Source organism: Anas platyrhynchos, chromosome 19 (genome assembly GCF_047663525.1).
Source record: "Anas platyrhynchos isolate ZD024472 breed Pekin duck chromosome 19, IASCAAS_PekinDuck_T2T, whole genome shotgun sequence".
Classification (NCBI taxonomy): Eukaryota; Metazoa; Chordata; class Aves; order Anseriformes; family Anatidae; genus Anas; species Anas platyrhynchos.
The window spans coordinates 10,964,129-10,984,115 of NC_092605.1; the positions used below are offsets into that span (position 1 = coordinate 10,964,129).

The following is a 19,987-nucleotide window of genomic DNA, read 5'->3' on the forward strand; positions in this document are numbered from 1 at the left end:
CACCTGGGTGCCATCCTGTGCAAAGTGCTGTAGGTGATCCTGATTTGCAGGGGTTGGGACTGGAAGATCTTCAGAGGTCCCTTCCAACCCTGCCCATTCTGGGGTTCGATGCCTGTGTGACCCTGCAGACCTGGCTAGGAGGAGGCCAATGCTGTCACTGAAGCATGAGGCCTGGAGGCCTCAGCCACCAGCCAAGAGATGGGCCAGAGTGAAGCACGGCCAGGCCATACTCAGGCTGAGGGGTCCCATCCTGGGAGCCGAGCACAGCAGGGGGCTCAGCCGGGAGGGGGATCCATGGCATGGGGCTGGGGATGGAGCAGCCAGGCTGGGGGAGGCTGCAGACAGATCCGGTGGGTGGCCACCGTCATGCTGGGAGCCCACGGAGGCTCCAGCACAGGGTATCCAGGACCCCTCTTGCCCGGGTGGTCTCGCTAACCACAGGCACTCAAATAATCACCAGTTCAGCGTAAAAATAAACAGGAGCATCTCGACTATCCAGGCCTTCAGGGCACACCCGATTCGTATTTTGAAGATGGTTTCTTCAAAGGGCTTTTTGCTGAGAGAGAGGAGAGGTCCATGGCACCACAGTATTTCCCTGCAGAGTGGGTGATTGTCCCAGCGCGGGTCAGCAGGGCAAGGGGTTGTCACCACCTGCACACGGTCCTCGGCACGGAGCATCTCCTGACATGCCCACGGTGCTCAGTCCCCGCTGTTGCCCTGGGATGATCCCAGAGGGGCCGGCAGTGCCGAGCCACAGGCTGTGGCTGGCCCAGCCCCGCTTATCCCCAGAGGCCACCTCGGAGGCGAAGCGATGGCGGGGCTGATAGGGACGTGCTGAGCGAGCAGTCAGGGTGCGGGGCAGGTGGTGCCCTGCTCTGACTCATCCCCAGCCAGGCTCACATCGATGTTCCACCAAGGCTACACAGCCAAGCTCACCGCAGTCACTGCTGGCACCGGAGAAAGGCAGGATTCAGCCCCATGATCCCATCCCAGGGGTGAAATGCAGCCTGGATCCAGCTGTTCCCTTGGCGTGCACCAAGCCAGAGAGGAGCCACCAGCCCCTCTCCCTCCCGGCCCAAGAATGGGGCTGGAGCATGCTATAAAACACACACAAACATTTGCCTTCGAGGCTTTCTACCCTTTACCCACCCGCCCTGAAATTACCACCATGAACACAACTTTTTCCAGCAGCAGAATTGCAGCTGGAGCAAAGCAGCATCCCTCAGAGCCGCGCTGCTTCACACCCGCCAGCAGCACGGCCGTGGGGCCCTGTTTCTGGGGGGCAGTGGGGCTCTGCGCTGCAGCACAGCGCCTTGGAGATGTTCAAGGAACTTCTTAAGTGCTGGGATGGGACAAGCTAATGGTTGGGAGTCAGGTCCAGCGGGCACCTGGGGAAAGGCAAAAAAAGAAACAAAATCATTGTCCTGCAAAGGTATTTGTGCAGGCTGCCGATGTGTGCTCCCAGCTATGGGATGAGGGGAAGGATGGCTTAGATGCGTCCAGCAGCACAGCGCGTGTGTGAGAGATTTCTCATTAAAAGCAATCTTTTCCAAGCTACTTTGCCCTGAGATATCAGGTTTAACAGATTTCATAGAAATGGAGAACTGAAATTCTTGAGGCAGCTTGGGCAGTCATAACAAATGTATATGTTACATGCACAGAACGGAATTAAGCTGGAGTTACAGGGAAGCTCAGATATCAGTAGTCTGGGGTGAATAATATTACAAGTTCATTGCTATTAACCTAAGCCCAAACATTATAAATCCAGGAAATTCGGAGCTGAGGTTAAGCGTCAGGGAATTTCAGGCATGCCAGGAATGCAGCGATCCGGCACAGAACACCTGTAGTGCAACCAGGGAGGGGAGAAATGAAGGGGGTTACATCTAACCCAGCCCAGGTGGGTGTGTGGCTCCCCAGTGTCACCACGGAGCAGCGAAAGCACCTCCAGCTATGCAGAGAAAAGTGGGGGGGCATGGTTGTGAATTAACAAATGCATTTGCACACAGCTCCCGTGCATGATTTTGGGTGGTTTGGCCTGCCTGCACATGTTCCTCCCGCTGCACGTGCAGGCTTTGGTTATTCTTAAGCAGAAGTCAGGATATTTTAAAAGAACCAGAGAGCCAGGGGACTAAAAAGAAGGAAAATTGAATTTTTGTGCCTATGAAGGGAAGGCTGGAAACGTGAGCAGCTTGGCTGGGTTTGCAGAGAGCCAAACCAAAGCACGTGGCTTCAGACCGGGTGGATCCGCGCCCTTTCCCTCCCACCTTCCAGCCAGGGATGCTGCCTGGATGCTCCTGCAGCAGGGGCACATCTGGCCACAGCAGTGCTGGCAAAGCGGGGACCAGCCCAGTAAAAACCAGTGGGAACTGGGGCCAGGCAGCTCCCTTGGGAGGCTGAGACTGGAGGCTGGTTGGGAATGGGAAATCCCAGCTCTGCTCCGGGCTCCTGCTGAGCTGCTTATTGTGGGGCACTGCCCAAACGCGCTGGGACCCCGAAGTGATGCCAGAAGGGCTCGGTCGGGGCTGCAGACACAGCGCCCACCAGCAGCACGCGATGTGGGGGCTTCGCTCGAGGCCACCTCTCTCTTCCAGCTGTCACTCGCTGTTTGCATCCAGTCCCTGCACCCGTGCAGCACCCCGGGAAGCCTTGCACTGGCAATTAATCCCCCGCGACAGCTCGCTGCGGGATGCAGGAGCGTTAACCCCCCCGGTGCTGGCGGCAGGCGCGCAGGGGTTAAGCAGGCAGAGCCGTGCAGCGGTTAATCAGATCGGAATCCGGTTTAATTGCAGGTTGCCGTCAATCCTTGATGGCTGCTCTTACAAAGTGATGGAAAATGACAAATATTTATCCCTGCTGTGGCAGCAGCCCTTTATCTTCCCACACTGTCATCAGGCTTTTCCAGCCCGGCTTTCGGTAGGGAGCGTGTGAGCAGATACTATATAAGGGTAAAAGCTGGTTTGGGCAGCTGTCAGCGTTTGCATTTGCTGCATTCCTGGGAGGAGAGGCTGGGGGAGGAGGTGTGAGGTGAGAGGTAGCTCCTGGGCACCCAGGTGCTGCTAGAAGGGGACCCACAGGTCCAGGGAGCAGGGCAGCAGCGGGACCCTTGGTGGGCACAAAATGAGGGGTACGTGGGACCCTGGCCAGGGGAAAGGGGTGCACCTGGTGTTAGGTGCCCCTCCGCGGCCCTTTTAGCTGCCTTCTGTGGAGAACCTGGGCTGGGAGCTGTGAAAGCATCTCCGGCTGGGCAGGACCTGCCTGGCCATCACCAGATTATGGCTATTCCAAGCTTCCAGGAAAAGGGTTATTTCAAAAAAAATAATAAATAAAAAAAATAAAAAGAGAAGAAAAAGAGAGGAGGATTATTTGAAATCTCTCCCTTCACCAGATGCCTTTGAGGCAAGGCATTTTTAAGTACTGGAAACAAATAAATCGGGTGCTCCTGCTAGGCTGCCCAGCGGTCCTTTGGCTGTGACGCAGCTCATCAGCCTTGTGCTGCTCGTGCATTACCTTGCTACCGTGGGCAGCGATATGATCCCAAGCGGGTTTGTCTCCCAGACATCCTGCAATCTCTCACCTCCCGTCAGGCTCTGCTTTCTTTCCTCCACAGCCATCTCGGTTTTGGGTGGCCGCCAGCGTTAAATGCTACCAGAAGGGCTGGCGGGCACTCAGCCCGGACTCACTGCAGGTCCCAGTCGGCTGGGGGTGAGGGCTGGCTTCGTGGGGACCCCGACAGAGAATTTACATTAAAAAGGGAGGAAAGAGGGGAAAGAACCCTACAGAAAAATGGAATTCCTGACAAGGATGTGTTTATTAAACCCCTCCATCAACTGCACCTCCCGTAGGGAACCGATAGCCCCGTCCCCTGCAGCATGGGCTGCCACTGTTGAAAGCAGCCCCGCTAATTGCACGGACGTGCTGGTGGCTTGGTTATCCCACGTGTGCTCAAGCTGGGGGATAGGGGGTTCTTTATGCACCCTGAAATTGTGACTTTGCCCCCTGGGGTCACTCCATTCCCCAGCTGAATTTGGGGGATGTCCTTCAGTCCCCTCAGCTCTTCTCAGCTCTTCCGTCCTCTTTGGTGGCTGCACCACGCCGAGCCGTCGTTTCTCCGTGAGCACTATTTAAACACAGTGCCTGTGAGAGCACTCTCCCCCCGTGCTGACTTCCATGTGATTCTACCCTAAAAAATCTCTCAACTCCACCAAGCTCTCCTGGAGGCACAGCAGCACCGGTGGAGGTTGTCTGAGCAGAAAAAAAAATGCAAAAAAGGGGGTATTTTATTTCTCCCAGAATAAGGTTTAGTTTCCCCCCAGTGACGAGACCTGCTGGTGCTGGAATAACATAACACACATATAAAATCACAGCTAAGGAAGAATAAATAAATAAAGCAATGGAAACAAAATAAATAAAAAGAGCTACTAAAGGAGGTGAAGATTTGATCAGCCTCCTCAAACCCTAGGGTGTAAATACAGCGCCCGCGGGGCCGTACCATACTTCCAGGCTGCATGGAGCTGGCTGGGCTCAGCAGGCTGGTGCACTTGGGTTACGGGGACGCTTCTGAGCCGCTTGCAGATGGCTGAGTGCAACCGCTGGGTGCTTGCAACCGCTGCTGTGCTGCCGTGCCACGAGTTGCACCAGGGGCTGCGCCTGGTCAGCTGAAGCCAGCAGGGTTCCTCCTGCAGTGAGAGCAGGCCTTCCTGCGGTGCCTTCCAGCAAAGCCAAACAAGACCAAGGTTAACATCCAGGATAATTAATAGCTGCGTGTTTGTTTTACAAACAACCTTTTCAGATGCTCAGACCAATCTCATGCATCTTAAACAGATGAGAAAAGGCACCAGTCCAATTAAATATAAAATCATCGCATCATTTGCAAATCACCTTTATCTTCTTCCTGAGGCGCTATAAAGGATTGCCACCGTGGTGCTTGGCCTCTCTCTGCACTGGTGAGCTGGGAGCAATTTCTGAGGAATGCCCACCAGCCCCTGGTTTCTCTGTGCCCTGACAAAAGCTGCACCCACACCGAGGTGGGAAATGGGAACGCTGCCTGCAGGGGAGCAGGACGATGACCACGGGAGTGGGCAGGGATCACTGGAATGAAGAGATGATGATGGGAATGGGGCAATGATCACAGGAATAAGGAGATGATCATGGGAATAGGAAGAGGACTGGGGAAATAGGGACATGATCAAGGGAACAAGGTGATGCTCCTGGGAAGGAAACAGGAAGATGATCAGGGGAGCAAGGCGATTCTCCTGGCAATGGAGCGATGGCCACGTTGGAAGAGCCCTACGTTGTGTGATGCTCTGCCCTTTCACCCCTGACACCCCATGGGACCAAGCCCCCAGCAGTGGTGGTTTTGTATCTCTGGGCACCATTTCTGTGGTACCCAAACCCTTCAGGCCCTTCCCTCTGCTTGTCTGCTGCACTTCCTCTGCAGTACCACATGTTCTGAGCTCACAACAGGGCCTCTCAGAGGGCGGGCAAGCAAGGGGGGTATTTTAAAACTCAAACCAAGACTGCACACAAGCTGAGCTGCCCCTGCTGAGGTGGACAAGTGCCTTGGGTGCTCTGCTCCGGCTCTCAGCTGATGCTGAGCCCTCCTGCAGGGCATGGGGCAGGCTGGGGCTGTCCCCACTCAGCCCGGGCACATGGCTTCAGGTCCCCGGCTGCCATCTGGGGACGCTTGCACCGCAGGGACAAGCCACACCAGTGATCGCCGTGGCCTTAATGGTGCTGTGCAGACTCATTTTCCCTCTGGGGCCAGGGGAAATGCTGGTGCCCAGCAGATGCTGGAGCTGGCCTCCAGCAGGGCAATGTGCTGCACAGCCCTGCCAGGGGTAACTGCTCCTGGCCCTGCTCATCCTCACCCAGCCGAGCGATTTCGGAGCAGGGACTGGTTCTCCCGTCCTCCTGCCCAGCGCAGGGAAGGGGTTGGCACATGGCCGAACGGCTCCCAAGTCAATGACCAGCTGATAGCTGAGTATTGGCTCGCTAATTAAACCGGTAGGGTTCAGTCAGTCATTAAATTGGATTGAATTAAATTGAATTAGATCGTGGCTGGGGGCTAGCATCCCAGGGTGAGCCTGGCTGCCAGGGCTGCGCTGGGAGCTCCCTGCACAGCGTATCCGACAGAGCCGGCGTGCTGGAGGCCTGAGGTTTGCTGCAGTATGGATGTGGTGGAGGATTGCCAACTGCTTCCCCTGGCAGGAACATCCCCCAGGAATAACGCATCTCCCAGCCCGTGCTCTGGGCTCAGCTGCTGGGTTTCCAGGGGAGGGGGCTTCCCCGCTGGCCCTGAGCCTCCTGCTGGGAAGCCAAAGACAAAAGAGACACGGAGGAGGACTGTGAGGACCAGCTGGGTTGTAAAGGCCAGGTCTTTGAATATGATATGGTAAGAACAAACTGCATACGATAATGATAATGGAAGGAGAGCGCCTTTTCCCCCTTTCAGGCACCTTGTGCTTTGCAGAGTGGTGAACTGGCTGAGGACAGATCCTTCCTGCCCGTAGGACCCAGAAGCAATGCATCAGCATGACCTGAGAGGACTGCTTGCAGCAGAAAATGAACCCTCCACAAACTGGGTCTGCCTCAGCCCCTGCTGGATGCAGGAGGCGAGGGTGGCTGGGATGTGCTCCCCTGGCCCTGCCTCCGTGAGGTTCTGCTGAGGGAGCTGGGCAGCATATCCTGCCCGCCCTGGGGCTCCTGTTTCACAGCAGAAGCTGCGATTTATACCCTGCAAGAAGCACTTACACGTCCATGCTGGAGCACTGCTCCCTTGCCTGCAAGGGGTGAAACCCTTGAGGCCACCCAGGTACGCCTGGGGCCACGCTCCCAGCTGGGCTGTCCCCAGGCACAGCCCCAAGCCTCGAGGATGGCAAAGGCACCGCTGAGCCCAAGGTTGCTCCTGCAGCCTGACAGAGAGCAGCGGCAAGGAGCTGCTGATCAGGACAAGCGTCTCCTGACCGCCTGTCCCCAACACCCGCATGTATTTGGGTCCTTTCATGGACACCTGGGTGCCGGCCCAGAGGGCGAGAATAATTTATTTGAAGACAGGAGAAAGGCCAGGGTGCCGGGACGCTCATGTGAGCAGGCGGCAGCTCCACTATAAAAGGCCCCGCGATCGCCTTCCAGACTGGTGATTCAACAAATGCAAAAGTAATATTCAAGCTGCCTGCTGTGCCAACTGCTGGCTGTCGGCGGCAATAAAAATGCCATAAATCAGCTCCAATTAAAGGCAGGAGGCTCCGGCTGAAGCCGGGAAACTCCCCGACACGCCGAAATCGCCGAGGCAAACCCTGCACGCCGTTACTTGCCGCTTGCAGTGGGCGATGGTGCAGCACTGCAGCTCTTTGGGTTTTACAGGGTTAGGAGAGTCGGAAGAGACCATGCCTGAACAGAAGGCAGGATTTGGGAATGCTTTCTGGGAATGCTTTCCACGGTTTTCCAAGGAGATGCAAGGTCCTGGAGTCAGGTCTGGAGGAGGGGAAGTTGCTGCTACCTGCCGAGAGTGCTGACGGCCCCATGGGACCTCCTGGTGAGCCCCCCGGCCCCAAGGAGCCCACACGTCCTGGCACAGCAGGGAGGCTGCCCGAGAGCAATATTCACCTCTGAAACAGTCCCAAGGCTCTCAAGCAGCCATCAAATCTCTCCTTGGCAGGTCCGTCAGATGCCATCCCCACCTTGCTGTTTGGCCGTTTGCTCCTCAGAGAGGGCCCTAGAGAGTTTTTCTCCTCCAGGGTGCGTTGGGGTGTCTGACAATCCCAAGAGGGTGGGTGGGAGGCCGGGTGTGGAGCTGGGACATGCGAGGGCAGGCTTGGTTTCCAGCGTGGGTCCCATCCTGCCTGCCCTGACCCTGCCTGAAGCCCAGGGGTGCCCATGCAGGCGAGGGCAGCCCTGTCCCGATGTCCCCACGACTCTCGGCATCTCACCTGCCCCACCACGGACACGAGGTCACCGCGAGCCCTGCACGGAAAGGCCGATTTTGTCCTGACTCTGCTCCTCCACTTTCATGGAGGAGGGCTTTCACCGAGGGCACTGGATGTGCCCCAATATGAACTTTTTACTTTTTTGTGTGTGTTTGTTTCTTTCTTTCCTGATCCTTTCTGGGGGGTAAAAAGGAATGGTTTTAGTTACATCTTGTCTAGAAAAAAAGCACTTGGAATGGAAGTTCTGGTCCCAGCAGCAGGATTTGTCCCCTTCAGAGCGGCCAAGAGCCATCTTCTACCCCCCAGCTCTGTTCCCCCGCAAGGGTTTCAGTACCGTGAATTATTTCAGCAGCAGCCCCCTGATGTCTGCCCAGCTCTTGGCCAGCCCAAACCTTGGGCCATGTGGGGAAATCACGTTCCTCGGCAGCACTGCCATATGTGACAGATCTTAAAACCACTGCTGGGTTTGCTCAGCTACAGCTGTGCATTTGTTTCATCTCAGAAAATGTTCTGGCACCATGGGTAGAGGGGCAGGTGGGACAGGGGATGGACAACCAGGGGATAAATAAGATTTCCAGCGGGGGTAGTCAAGGTGGCTGCTGTACGGGTGCAAAGGCAGGAGCCCTGCCTGTGGGCAATGGAGACAGTGCACGCTGCAAACAAACAAACAAACGCCACATCCAAAATATGCAGAGGGGAATCTTCCTCATCCCGTGAGAGCTGTGTGGCGTGCTCATCCCCCTGGCAGCTGAGCACCTAATCTTGCACTTGGGCTGGGTTCTGGATGAGGCAGATCTCCCCTGCTCAATGTGCCCTTCACAAGTGGATCTCTGGGAAAACACCATTTTCTTTTGGGATTTTGAAATCTACAAAGTGATGGCTGGGTTGGAGTGGTTGATCTTCTGAGGTCCGTTCCAGCTTGAAGTGCCCTATGACCCTGTGATGCCTGAGAAATTTTCCTTCTGGCCTTTCCACTATCTAGCGGCTGAATCATTCTCCCTTAAAAAGAGTACAGCAAACGAGAAGTGCTTCTGCGATGCAAACTGGTGTAAACTGGGAGGAATCACAAGCTCCCATCTGGCCAGTTGGGCAGGGGCAGCTCCCCAGCCCTGCAGCACGCGGCTTTCCTGGGGACAATTTCCGATCTCAGGGCGTGGTGAGCCAGGCGGGGGAGGAAAGATCTCGCAGACAAGTTCCTGCTTCGAGGGGAACGGGAGGTTCAGATTTCGGGCTGTTTTTCGCAGAGGCTTGTGAATGAGCTCTCCTTTTCCTTGAGGGAAGAGAAATGCATGCCAAACCCTGTGCGGAGGGTGGAAGGCATGGCTATGAAAATCCTGTTCTACCTTCCCAGCCTCTGCTCCTTGCCAGGGCGTTGGATGGAGGAAAAGGGAAGGAAGAGGGAAAGCAAGGAGCAGGCGAGCACAGGTCCTGGTGTGTGGCCGGGTCTCACTCCTTGCAAGGTCGCAACAGGTTGATCCAAGCCAGATCCCATCCCATGTCCTCCGCGTTGTCCCTTCCCGGCGCAGAGGCCAGCTGCCTTTCTGCAGAGCATCCCGTGTCCAACTCGTCCCTCAGCACACAGCCCACGGCTGTCAGGGGCTCGCAGGGAGGGAACGAGACCTTTCGCTCTGCTGCTCGGATCTTGACTCAGCTGCTGCAGAGGTGGCTATTTTTGCTGATCTGACATCAGGTTCACAGCAGCCTGCCCAACGATCTGTTTTGCAATCCCCCTTTGTGAGTAAGAAGCAGACTTTCCATTCCTGATTTAGCTAACTTTTTAAACTATCCAGGGCTAAAATATATGATGGGTGAGACAATGAAGCTCATATTTGGTGCTGATCCCTGCGAGGCCCGGGAGAACACCTCCTGTTTCAGAACGTTTCCTATTGACATAGGAGATAAAAAAAAGGCATGGTCCTGGAGGGCAGCATGCTTCAAGAAATAAGTCTAACCTCATGTTATTGTAATTTATTACATCTCGGAAGGCTTTGAAACTCAAACACTAAGCATGAGGCTTAAATTTCCAATTCTTTTCAAGCTTCTGCCATAGAAATGCTTACTATAAAGTCATTTCATTGTGGAATAATTTTTCTTTTATTCCTACACTTCTCTGTGTTTTGATCCCATGCAACAAAGCAGCCGTTTTTTTTTTACATGAGCAATTCTGCCTTTCCCTCGTGCCTTCTTTCTGAAGGTGTCAAAGCACATTATGCATCAAAAGTGCTCTCACCTCTGAAACGGCCAAGGTGAGAACGAAGCCTCTTCCTTTGCACAGTGAGCGAGGGCAGGGGAAGGCACTGTGCTGCCTGGAGTCACAGCAAGCCAGGATTTGAATTAGAAACCAGATCCACATGAATGTGGTCCACGTGTCCCCTTGTCACCGCTAAGCACAGGCCAGGTCTGTGCATACACAACTCCTGTATTTAAATCCTTCATTCCAGCTCGGTAATGTTCGGTACTTGAAGTTACCGAGAATGATTTGACCCAGAAAGACGCTGAAGTGTCCTGCTTAGCAGACACATGGGCTCCTGAGGGAGGCCAGAGCTGGCTCCGTAAATCTTGGAGATGCGCCCAAAACCTGCCGCAGTCAGAAAGCAGGGCAGGCAGGGAGGGCGCCGGCCTCTGCAGGAAGCAGAGACATCAAATAGTCCAGGGACGAGGGCTGTTGGCTTGTGTGTGGATGCCGGTAGGGACACGGGGCCGAGCAAACAGCTGCTGCGCGTCGGGTATGTGTTTTCTCCTTGCAGAAGTTTGTTCCCCCAGCAATGTCCAGAGCAGTGCTGGGATGTGAGCACCCATCTCCCCTAATGGAAATTAGCTTCTCGGTACATGCCAACAGCCGTAAAACCTCTACATTAAAAGTGAGTGAAAAGCATTTTTCCCTAAATCCTCCACATTGTCTCAAAAATCTCTAGCATTCCCTTAGACTTAAGTGGTATTTGTTTACCTGCTTTGGTTCCAGCTCTGGAAACACCCTGGGCGACATGCTTGGCTTTAAGCACGTGAATGCCCTAGTAGCAACAGTATCATTAGTCTCATGTTTAAAGGTAGGGAAACAATTTTGGGATTAGGAAATAGCTGAGTTCTTATTTCAAACAAAAGCGTTTTTTTTTTTTTTTTTTTTTTTTTTTTTTTTTCTGCTCTTTCCAACCTCCCAGGGAAGATAAAAATATCATCTTTCCTTCCATGGGTTAAAAACATTCAGTGGATTTGGGGAATTCCTTCCTAACACTGGTCTGGATAAAAATAATTGTGTGATAAAAATAATAACTTAATGCTATCACCCTGACATGCTCCATGTGGCATCTATGGGATCCTCAAAGATTTTCCGTGGAAATCATTTTCTAAAAGAAACTAAAGTCTTCAGTGGCTTGTCACTAGAAAAGCGTTTTCTGCGTGATGCTTCTGTTTTTCCTTTACAAGATGTTGGATGCCTAAAAATGGAAGTTCTGTGACTGAAGCAGGACGTGTGGGTGCCGCGTGCCCAGCGCCTCCCATGCTGCGGCCCGAGCTGCCCCAAAGGCGGTGGGGACCGGCACCCACCACTGCCCCGAAATGTGCTGCCGTGTGAGCGGGCGGCTCTCCCACGGGGAGCAAAGCACCCGTTGGGATGCTCCATCGCAAAGAGGGGCTGGTCCTGCTCGGTGAGCGCTGGCCGAGCATCTCGTGGAGGCCTGCTGGCCGAGCAGGGGGTGGTGGCAGGTCCTGCGGGGTCCCTGTGCCAAACGCCTGTGTGGGAGCGATGCGGTGTCTGCACGGCGCTGGGCTGTGGCCGTGCGGAGCAGCTCGCCATGCAGCTCTGCCATGCCGGCCTCGGGAGTGGCAAGGCGAGAAACAGCCGGGGAGTAACCAGTTCAGCCTTTCGGCTTTCATCTACCTGCGTTTGCGAGTCAACACCCTTATTTTTCTGTGAAACAGGATGTACGAGACCTCCCACTGGAATGGTAATTAAGAGGGAGACTTTCATATAAATCCAGGTGCCAGGAGTTGCGCAGGAGCTGATTTGTGTGCTGAGACGAGCAGAGATGACCGAAAGATTTCCAGTTCTGTGCCAAGAGCCTGGCTCCCCGCGGCTCCCCGCGGCTCCCCTCACTGCCCCCCTTTCTGCCCCAGACACCCAGTCGCACCCATTGGCATGTGCTGCTCCGGGACGGTCCCACAGCCCCGCTGCCTGCCCAGGCCAGCCGCCCTTCCTGCCCTCCCCGCTTGCTGCCCTGGCCAGGTGGATGTGCCACAGGTCCCCACACACAGAGCTCAGCTCCTGGGCCGCTCCCGAGCGCGTTGGGTCTGTGTGGGGCAGCGGGGCCGCAGCTGGGCCGATGGAGCCCTGTGGCGCTGGGAGCAGAGCCCGAGCCCTGTGCCTGGTTCGGGGCACCTCACACAGCCCCACACAGCTCTCCCCACGCCGTGCACGGAGCCGAGGCCTCGAGTCGCAGGGCCCAGCCCGGAGCCCGCAGCGCTCACCCAAGGCTCTGGGCGCCCACGGCCTCGGTGCCGTCCCAGGGGCGCTGCCCATCTTTTGTTTCCTGACACGATTTTCGGCTCGCCCAGAGTAGAGCTCAGGGATATGGTTTATGGGGACTGTTAGCGTTAGGTCAGAGGTTGGACTCGATGATCGAGGTCTCTTCCAACCTAGAAATTCTGGGATGGGGGCAAAAAAAAAACCCAGAGACCGGGCTAAGGGAGGCGGGGGCAGGGCCGGGGGATTCTGCACAGGGGAGCGGCGGGACCGGGACCACGAGGGCTGGGGACGGCCCCGGGACCTGAAGGTGCCGGAGGGGAGGTTTGGGAGCGGGGTGCGGGCACCCAGCGGGGCCGTGCGGGGCCCTCCTGAGGGGGAGGCGCGCGCCCGCCCCGCGCTGCGGCACCGCGCCCCCCCCCCCCCCCCCCAGCTCCGCTGCAGCGTCGGGAGCGCGCCGCGCCCCCCGCCGGGCGTGCTGCAGCGCGGGGCGGGGCGCCGCCCTGACAGACGCGGCGTTCGCCCAATGAGAGGCGAGCCTCCGGCCGAGCGGCCAATCAGCAGCGGGGAGGCGGTGCGAAGCGCGGGGGGCGGGGCTCAGGGGGTAAGCGTGTGGAGGTTGCTATGGCCGTAACCGCGGAGCGGCCGCGCGGCGGGCCAATGGGAGGCGGCGCCGCGCCTGACGGACGCGCGAGGCGCCCAATGGGAGCGCGGCGGCGGCGGGGGGCGGCGGCGGCGGCGGCGGGCGGGGGGCGGCGGGCTCGGTGTGGCGCTAAAGGCGCGCGGCGGGCGGGGGCGGGGCGGCGCGGGGCTGAGCGGCGGCGGCGGCGGCGGCGGGCGGCGCTGCTCAGGTGAGGGCTCGGCGGCGGCCGAGGGGGGCTCGGCGGCGGCCCCCGGGCTCCGCAGGGGGGGACCCCGAGCTCCCGAGGCGGCCCCGGGGAGCGGGGCTGAGGCGGCGGTGGCGGGGCCGCCACACAAAGCCCCCGTTGTGCGGGCCGCGCCCCGCTGCGGGCAGGGGAAGGGGCGGGCGGCGGTGGCCATTTTCTGCCGCCCGCAGCCCCCGGGCGCGCTCCGCGATCGTGGCCGGCGGGGCCGGGCCCTGCACCGGGGGTTGGGGGTGGAGGGGGGGGCGCTGCGGGCCCCGCCGCTTTGTTCCGCTGAGCCCGGCGGGTTCCCGGTTATTTATTTATTTTTTTCATTTTTTTTTGTGTCTTTTTCTCCCTCTCCGGGGAACGCCGGGTGCCTGCGCGATGAATGCGCGCGGCTGCGGCTGGGCGCTATTGTGAGGGGCACGGCCCGGGGAGGGGGGGGGGGGGGGGGCGCTAAACACGGGGAGAGGGGGAAAATTGGGGGGGGGCTGCAATTAAACACTGCGGGAATGATAATGAGGGGGCTGCAATTAAAGCACGGGGGGAAAATGATTGGGGGGGGCTCTGTGCGATTAAAAAACGAGGAGGGAAAATGCGGGTTGGGAGGGGGGGCGGCTCTGTAATTAAAAACCCGAGGGGTAATTAATTGCCGGGGGGGGGCTGTGCTGTCCGAGCCCCGGGGACGTGCCCGCAGCGCCAGCCCCGCTCCCTGGGTGCAGCACAGAGGGGCTGTGGGGCCAGGCCGTGCCCCCAGCCCCCCCAGCTCGGGCTGTCACCCGCCTGTCCCCGCCAGGTCCCGCTGCAGCGCCCTGCAGGAGGACGGGGCCGGGCTGGGAACAAAGCCGGCCCCAGAGAGGTGTCCCTGGCAAGGGGAGCAGCCCCAGGAAGGGGAGCAGCGCTGCTTGGTCTGCACTGGCCCACCAGTGGTAATCCAGCCCAGGGGAGGCGAGCGGCTTTGTGAGCTGGGGTAGGAGGCTCACGTGTTCCAGCGGTGGGCTTCTCGTGGCTTTCCTTGACTGATTTCTAGCTGCTCCTGGCCAGGAAGCCCATTTATTGCTTATGGGGTCCTTTTAGCGTTTTCCTTTTTCTCTCTGAGGCTCCTCTGAAATACTTTAAATGTTGAGTCATCACCTCTTGATTTGAATTAAGCAGTCTGTAGTAAACGGTCTGCTCCTCCAACCTCTGGAGGATTCAATGACTTCATGCTTACTTTACATTAAAGTTGGACAACGTAACAATCCTCCTTGCCATAGATGGAGACACAACCATTGTATTTAATTACACGTTCTTCTGAGGGCGGGCGCGTTGCAAAACTTCCAACAGTGCGCATACCGTAGCATGAAAGATGACAAACGCGGTTTGCGAAATCTTCCTTGCTTTTGAAGCTAACCTCTAGGTTACCTGCTGGAAGAGGTTACCAGTTGCTAATGGGACATTCTCCAGCAGAAAGAATCTAGTGTGTGAATAAGCAAGATCCTTAATGACCTGGGCAGAAGGTGTCTGGCTCGACCTTGTTGCTCTCGGGGTGGTTACAGATAAAACTGCCGAGTCTGGGAGTCCTGGATGTGCCGGGGTTATTAAGGAAGGATGCAGTTGCCTCTTCCTGATAGGTGCAGATTGGTAAAATGAGTGTGCGCGAGCCCTTGTCAGCAGCTTTTCATTCACCTTCAAATTACCCGTGAAGCTGCTGGAAAATCTAGCTTTGGTAGTCCTTGTGCCTTGCCTCAAGGTAAACCTGAGAGCTAGAGATGTTTGGAACATGGCAATGTCAGTGCTCACAACTGCCAACAGAAGCAGGCTGTGAAAGTACAAAGTCTTATGTCTTTAGGATGAAAATGAGCAAGGCTTAGCTAGCTGGGAGGCTTGTGGAACCCCCAGGTGTCTATGAAGTGCTCATCTGTAGCTGGAAGTTGGCTTTTACAAAGTAAATGTTCTGTTATCTCACGTGCTGTAGATCACTGTGCTTAGCTCTGCGCTGAACACTCCAATGTTCACTGTTTAGTGGAATTTGTGCTGACTGGCTAGCTTATGTTAAAATTGATACTGTTCTTTCTTTAAGCACTGAAGACAAGCGTGTATTTTTTTTATGGTTCCTACTTTAATTGCAACGTACGCCAGCTAGGAAGAGATGGCTGGGTTCAGTTTAAACTGCTTTTCCTGCCGTGGATCTTTGGGTTAAATATGGAAGACCGCTTTCAATGCAGTTTGATTGTTCAGAAGGCCCCTGTGTATGCAGGGGCTTCCAGGTGCATGGCACCTTCTTCGTACCATGGAAGACCTCCACAGTGTGTGGTCATCTGAGGGGAGATGCAGGTGTTGGTGACGGAGCGTCTAATTGAGGGCAAAGCTCCGTTCCTCAGTAGGAGCCTGGTGTGTAACGTGCTTGCTTTTCTCCTTTCCAATTTGCAGGGTAACTGGTAGCGGACACCTTCACTTCCCACAATGGCACAGAGATCGGGACAGGAAGATCCGGAGAGATACCTCTTTGTGGACAGGGCTGTAATTTACAACCCTGCCACCCAGGCTGATTGGACTGCTAAAAAATTGGTGTGGATTCCTTCGGAGCGCCACGGTTTTGAGGCAGCCAGCATCAAGGAGGAAAAGGGGGATGAAGTGTTGGTTGAACTGGCAGAGAACGGAAAGAAAGCACTAGTGAATAAAGATGATATTCAGAAGATGAATCCCCCCAAGTTCTCTAAAGTGGAAGACATGGCAGAATTAACCTGTTTAAATGAAGCCTCTGTATTGCATAATTTAAAGGATCGGTATTACTCTGGGCTCATCTATGTAAGTACTAATTACTAGATTCATTACGGTTGCTAATTCAGCTAAACCTTATCTGATTCCCATTCCTTTACTTATTTGAAATGGAGGAAGTGGGTCTTGGCTCTGATTTTGATAATGTAAATACTTTGTGTCCTTCGCATTTAGATTAGTCCAGGGTCTTTTTCTGTGCTGTGTACAGGTCAGGAACTCTGTTGTCATAAAACAAATAATAAAAATTTCTCCTATGGAAATAATTCTGCAAGCATCTTTCAAAAATAGAATGCTAAATGGCAACTCTGGGTGCTTAGCTCATGCCACTCGTTAGAGTGCTTGCCTCAGACATGCTTAACTGATACAGTGAATAGTATCAAATGGCTTGTTTGAACTGAGGGCAGATTACAAAACCTAACTTTGCTGAATTACTGCCGTTTAATTGCTCATATGAATAAGCATGTATCTTGTTTTAACTTGCTGTGCATTAAAAATGCTAATAAGAGGCTATGCTATTACTTAAAAGTTGAAGTTGGAAAGTGCTAGGAATGCAAAATGTCTCTTTGGAATCTAATATCAACTTAGTGGGCCAGGAAAGAATGTGTTCAAGTGCTTAAAATAAACCAATAAGATAAAGCTTTCTTTTTCAGTGGTTTTGAAGCGCTCGTTGGAACATCTGGTTTATTGCTATCGTTCTATCGAGTCAGAAATCACAAAGCCATTGATGCTGCTTTTGACCCCGTTCCTTCCTTGAACAATGTTGAATGAGTGTCTGTGGCACACAGCTAAGAGTAGCTCCTTGTCTCTTGGCAAACCGCTTGCATAGTGACTTGTTGAGTCAGAGTATCACTGAGAGCTTCAAGTAGACTTTCTATCTTAAAAGAAGCTGCAACATCTGCTTAAATACTTGGCTCATTTTAATAAACACTTGTTCTAAAGCTTAAATCCATCTTATTTAGTTCCTCTAGTTAGTTGGCTTGCTTCCCCTTTCCATCCAGGTACTAGTCGGGTACGTCTTCTGCTTGACCCTTGGTAATATGTGGATGTAATAAAAAAATCATATGTGACTTCAAAATATTCTTCGTACCTGTGCTTCTGTGTTAGCTTCCTATGTGGGCTTCTGTTTTTTAGTATTTCAAGGTCTTCCACCGAGAACCTTACAGTGCAGCTCAGCAAAAAATACTTCTGGAAACCGCCCTGCAAGCTTATAAGTAAACTAAGTGGCTAATTAGTGAGGACTGGATTGAAAATTAAAAGTAAACAAGTTGATAGGTCAAGTCGTGAGTGTACGTGTGAATCACAGCGCTGGCTATGAAATGCTGGTTACGATACTTGTATCAGTGTAATGAGAGTTAAAAGCTGCAGACTTTAAATGCCAAAGCAAGCTTTAATCTAAGGACTCCGCACAGGAAGCGTAGCCACAGATACTTCTGGAGGATGGTGCTGAGCACTGGTCGCTCTTCTGTATACACAGGTGTTACACTGCTGGGACACTTTGGACCACTGACAAGTTAAAACACTCTCTGTCTTGGCGGGAGGCTGGCTTATCGTACATGTGGAGTTCCAGTGATACCATACAGGTGGCTCACTGCTCTGTCCCCCCACTCCGCTTCCCAAAAAGGTGCTCTGTGTTTTCATGCTCTCAGTGCTGAGGCAGGCTCTAAAACTTGGTTCCCTGGCACTGAGCAGCTGCTGTCACATAGGAGGATTACTGCATCAGTGTGTTACTCATGACCTCCCCGCCCCCAGGCTGGAAGAAGTTGGTTGGGATCAAGAAGCTAATGGATTTGTTGGCCTTAACTGGAGGTCTGAGTTCCAGCGGTGTTGCTGGAGGATGCCGCTATTACCAAGAATAGTTGCAGCTTGTTTGCAGTTAAACCCCCACTTACTTTGGGGGTGTGTGTGGGGGGGAAATCAGTTGTGAGCACTGTTGGAGTAGAAGCTGAATATTGGCAAAGATCGATAGGCCAGAGAGAAATCTCAGCGGCAGTTGGAGCTGATGAGAGTGTTCGCAGGGTTCTGGTTCTTATCTCCATCAGAGATCCCTCAACTCCTTCAGCCTTGAACTATTGCTGCTGCCTGCGTAACCCCCTGATGTAGGCTCGGTAGAGCCAGAGCTAACGGGGCCGGTGAAGTGCACTATGGCCAGCCCTCCATGGCGAGGGGCAGCTGAAGGCATGTTTGTGTTTCCAGATAACTAATCACCAAACTGGGATCTTTCATTTTGGTGCTGACTGAACAGTTAAGGTATAGAAACCACATCAGATTCGCCATCTCCTAATTGTTCATAGGCAGCTCACAGTGTTGCCTTTCTAGGAAGCAGAAGGTGTTGACTGAAGTAGACACACGTTTCCTTTCAGTCCCTAGAAAGGAAACAGGAGCTGGGGAATTTGGCCAGCTGTCTAGTCATCTGTCTGCAACCTACCTTGTCAAGATGAGACTGCTGGAGGACCAGGAGGACTGACTAAAGCTGGCTCGTGCCAGTCGGCATGACCTGACCGGTGGTGCCCATCTCATTGGCAAGAGTTCCATGTGACATCTGACAAGGGGTGGTGAGTTCTGGCACTTCTGATAGCTGCCACTTGCCGTGACCATGGCTTCTGAGTTGTGTTAGTGGTGTGCTGGGGGAGATGGGTACAAATGGAGAACGGGAAGGCCAGTGGCTTGCCAAAGGTTGTACACGCTTGGTTCTTTATTTCTTTCTCATCTCCTCGTGACAGCACAGAGGATGAAAGGAAGCAGGACTTATACAGGAACTGCTGGGCAGAAAGGTTGGAGTATCAACGTTGGTGATTGCAGTTCTGCTTAGGAGATGAAATAACGTCATTTCTTGCTCCATTTTTAACATCACCTACTCAGTTTCTTGCTGTAAGGTTTATTTTCAGCATAGCTGAAGAATCTTAAAGCACCTTTCCTAGAGAAGGTGTATACTTAGAATAATTTGCCGAAATAGTACTATATATCATCACCCCGAGGAGGGGCGGATCTGTCCTCACAGCCCCTTGTGCTTGGACTTTTTCCTTCTCAAGCCGCTGATGACTCAGCACAATGCTGCCCAGTCTCCCAAATGATCTGTGCTCGTGTTTAAGAGGTTTGGTCGTTGTGAAGTGCGAGTGTTGGTTCAGTGGAGGTACAGCCTCCAGCACACTTCTTCATTCCTGCTGCATTTGGTGGCAATTTTCACTCTGGTTATTGTAGGTGATTTTTTTCCAGACTTTGTGCTAGGGATATCAGCATTTCTTATGGCAAGGATGTATCACTTGATCACCGATATTCTTTGGTGTGTAATTAGTAATATTCTTAAGAGCAGTCAGAATCTGGAGGTATTCATTGTAAGGTGCCCAGGAGGACTACCGAAAGGCTGGGGGTTATTCTGAATGTTTGGCATGAGTATGGCTTTGCTCAGGCTAGTCTTGTGGTCATTTTTCAATATCCTCATGCCTGATGAGCTGAGGTCTAGATGCATTTCTGGGAGTGTTGCTGTAAGAAAGGGGGGTCAAGTTCTGGTTCACTCACTCAAGCTGCAGACCTTGGTGACCATCTTTATTTTTACGAGACCTGGGTGTAAGATGCCCCTGTGAAGGCTTCCAGGTGTCAGCCCTAGATTGTAGTTTGTGGTGAAGCTGCATCAGGTAGACAGGGTCTTTAAATCAGACCACAAAATGGAGGCACCCCCTGGATTTTAAGGGTCCATCAGCCACGAATGCTGTACCATTCTCCGGACCACCTGCCTTAATGCTCTGTGGCAAGCTGCGAGATTGCTGCCGTGTCACTGCATCATGAGGTTCCCTGGGGGCCAGCTTCCAAACTCACAGCCCAACCCTGTGTGTGAACATGGGAGATGGGTGCTGTGGGAGATGGGTGCTGAGCTGTGGGCTGCCACGAATGGCTCAGGTGCTGTGGTGTCACCTGGCTGTTTTGGGGCCGGGGGGGTGAAGTCTGGCTGAAGCAGTGGCTTTGGGAGCTGTAGCTGTTGT

At 54.2% G+C, this 19,987-nt stretch overlaps 1 protein-coding gene across 4 annotated transcripts in view; it reads left to right on the forward strand.

Moving 5' to 3' along the window:
* Positions 1-814: 814 nt before the first annotated feature.
* MYH10 (myosin heavy chain 10) overlaps positions 815-19,987 on the forward strand; it is a 114,760-nt gene continuing 95,587 nt past the window's right edge. Inside the window, exons 1-3 of one of the 4 annotated variants that reach the window (XM_072025720.1) lie at positions 815-824; positions 13,206-13,235; positions 15,663-16,040. In XM_072025720.1, coding sequence (XP_071881821.1) covers positions 15,696-16,040 — 345 coding nt within the window. In that variant the 5' untranslated portion in view covers positions 815-824; positions 13,206-13,235; positions 15,663-15,695. Of the gene's footprint in view, positions 825-13,175; positions 13,236-13,906; positions 14,221-15,662; positions 16,041-19,987 lie in introns of those variants that run through there. The other 3 variants (XM_072025721.1, XM_038165545.2, XM_038165546.2) reach the window with 3 other exon arrangements.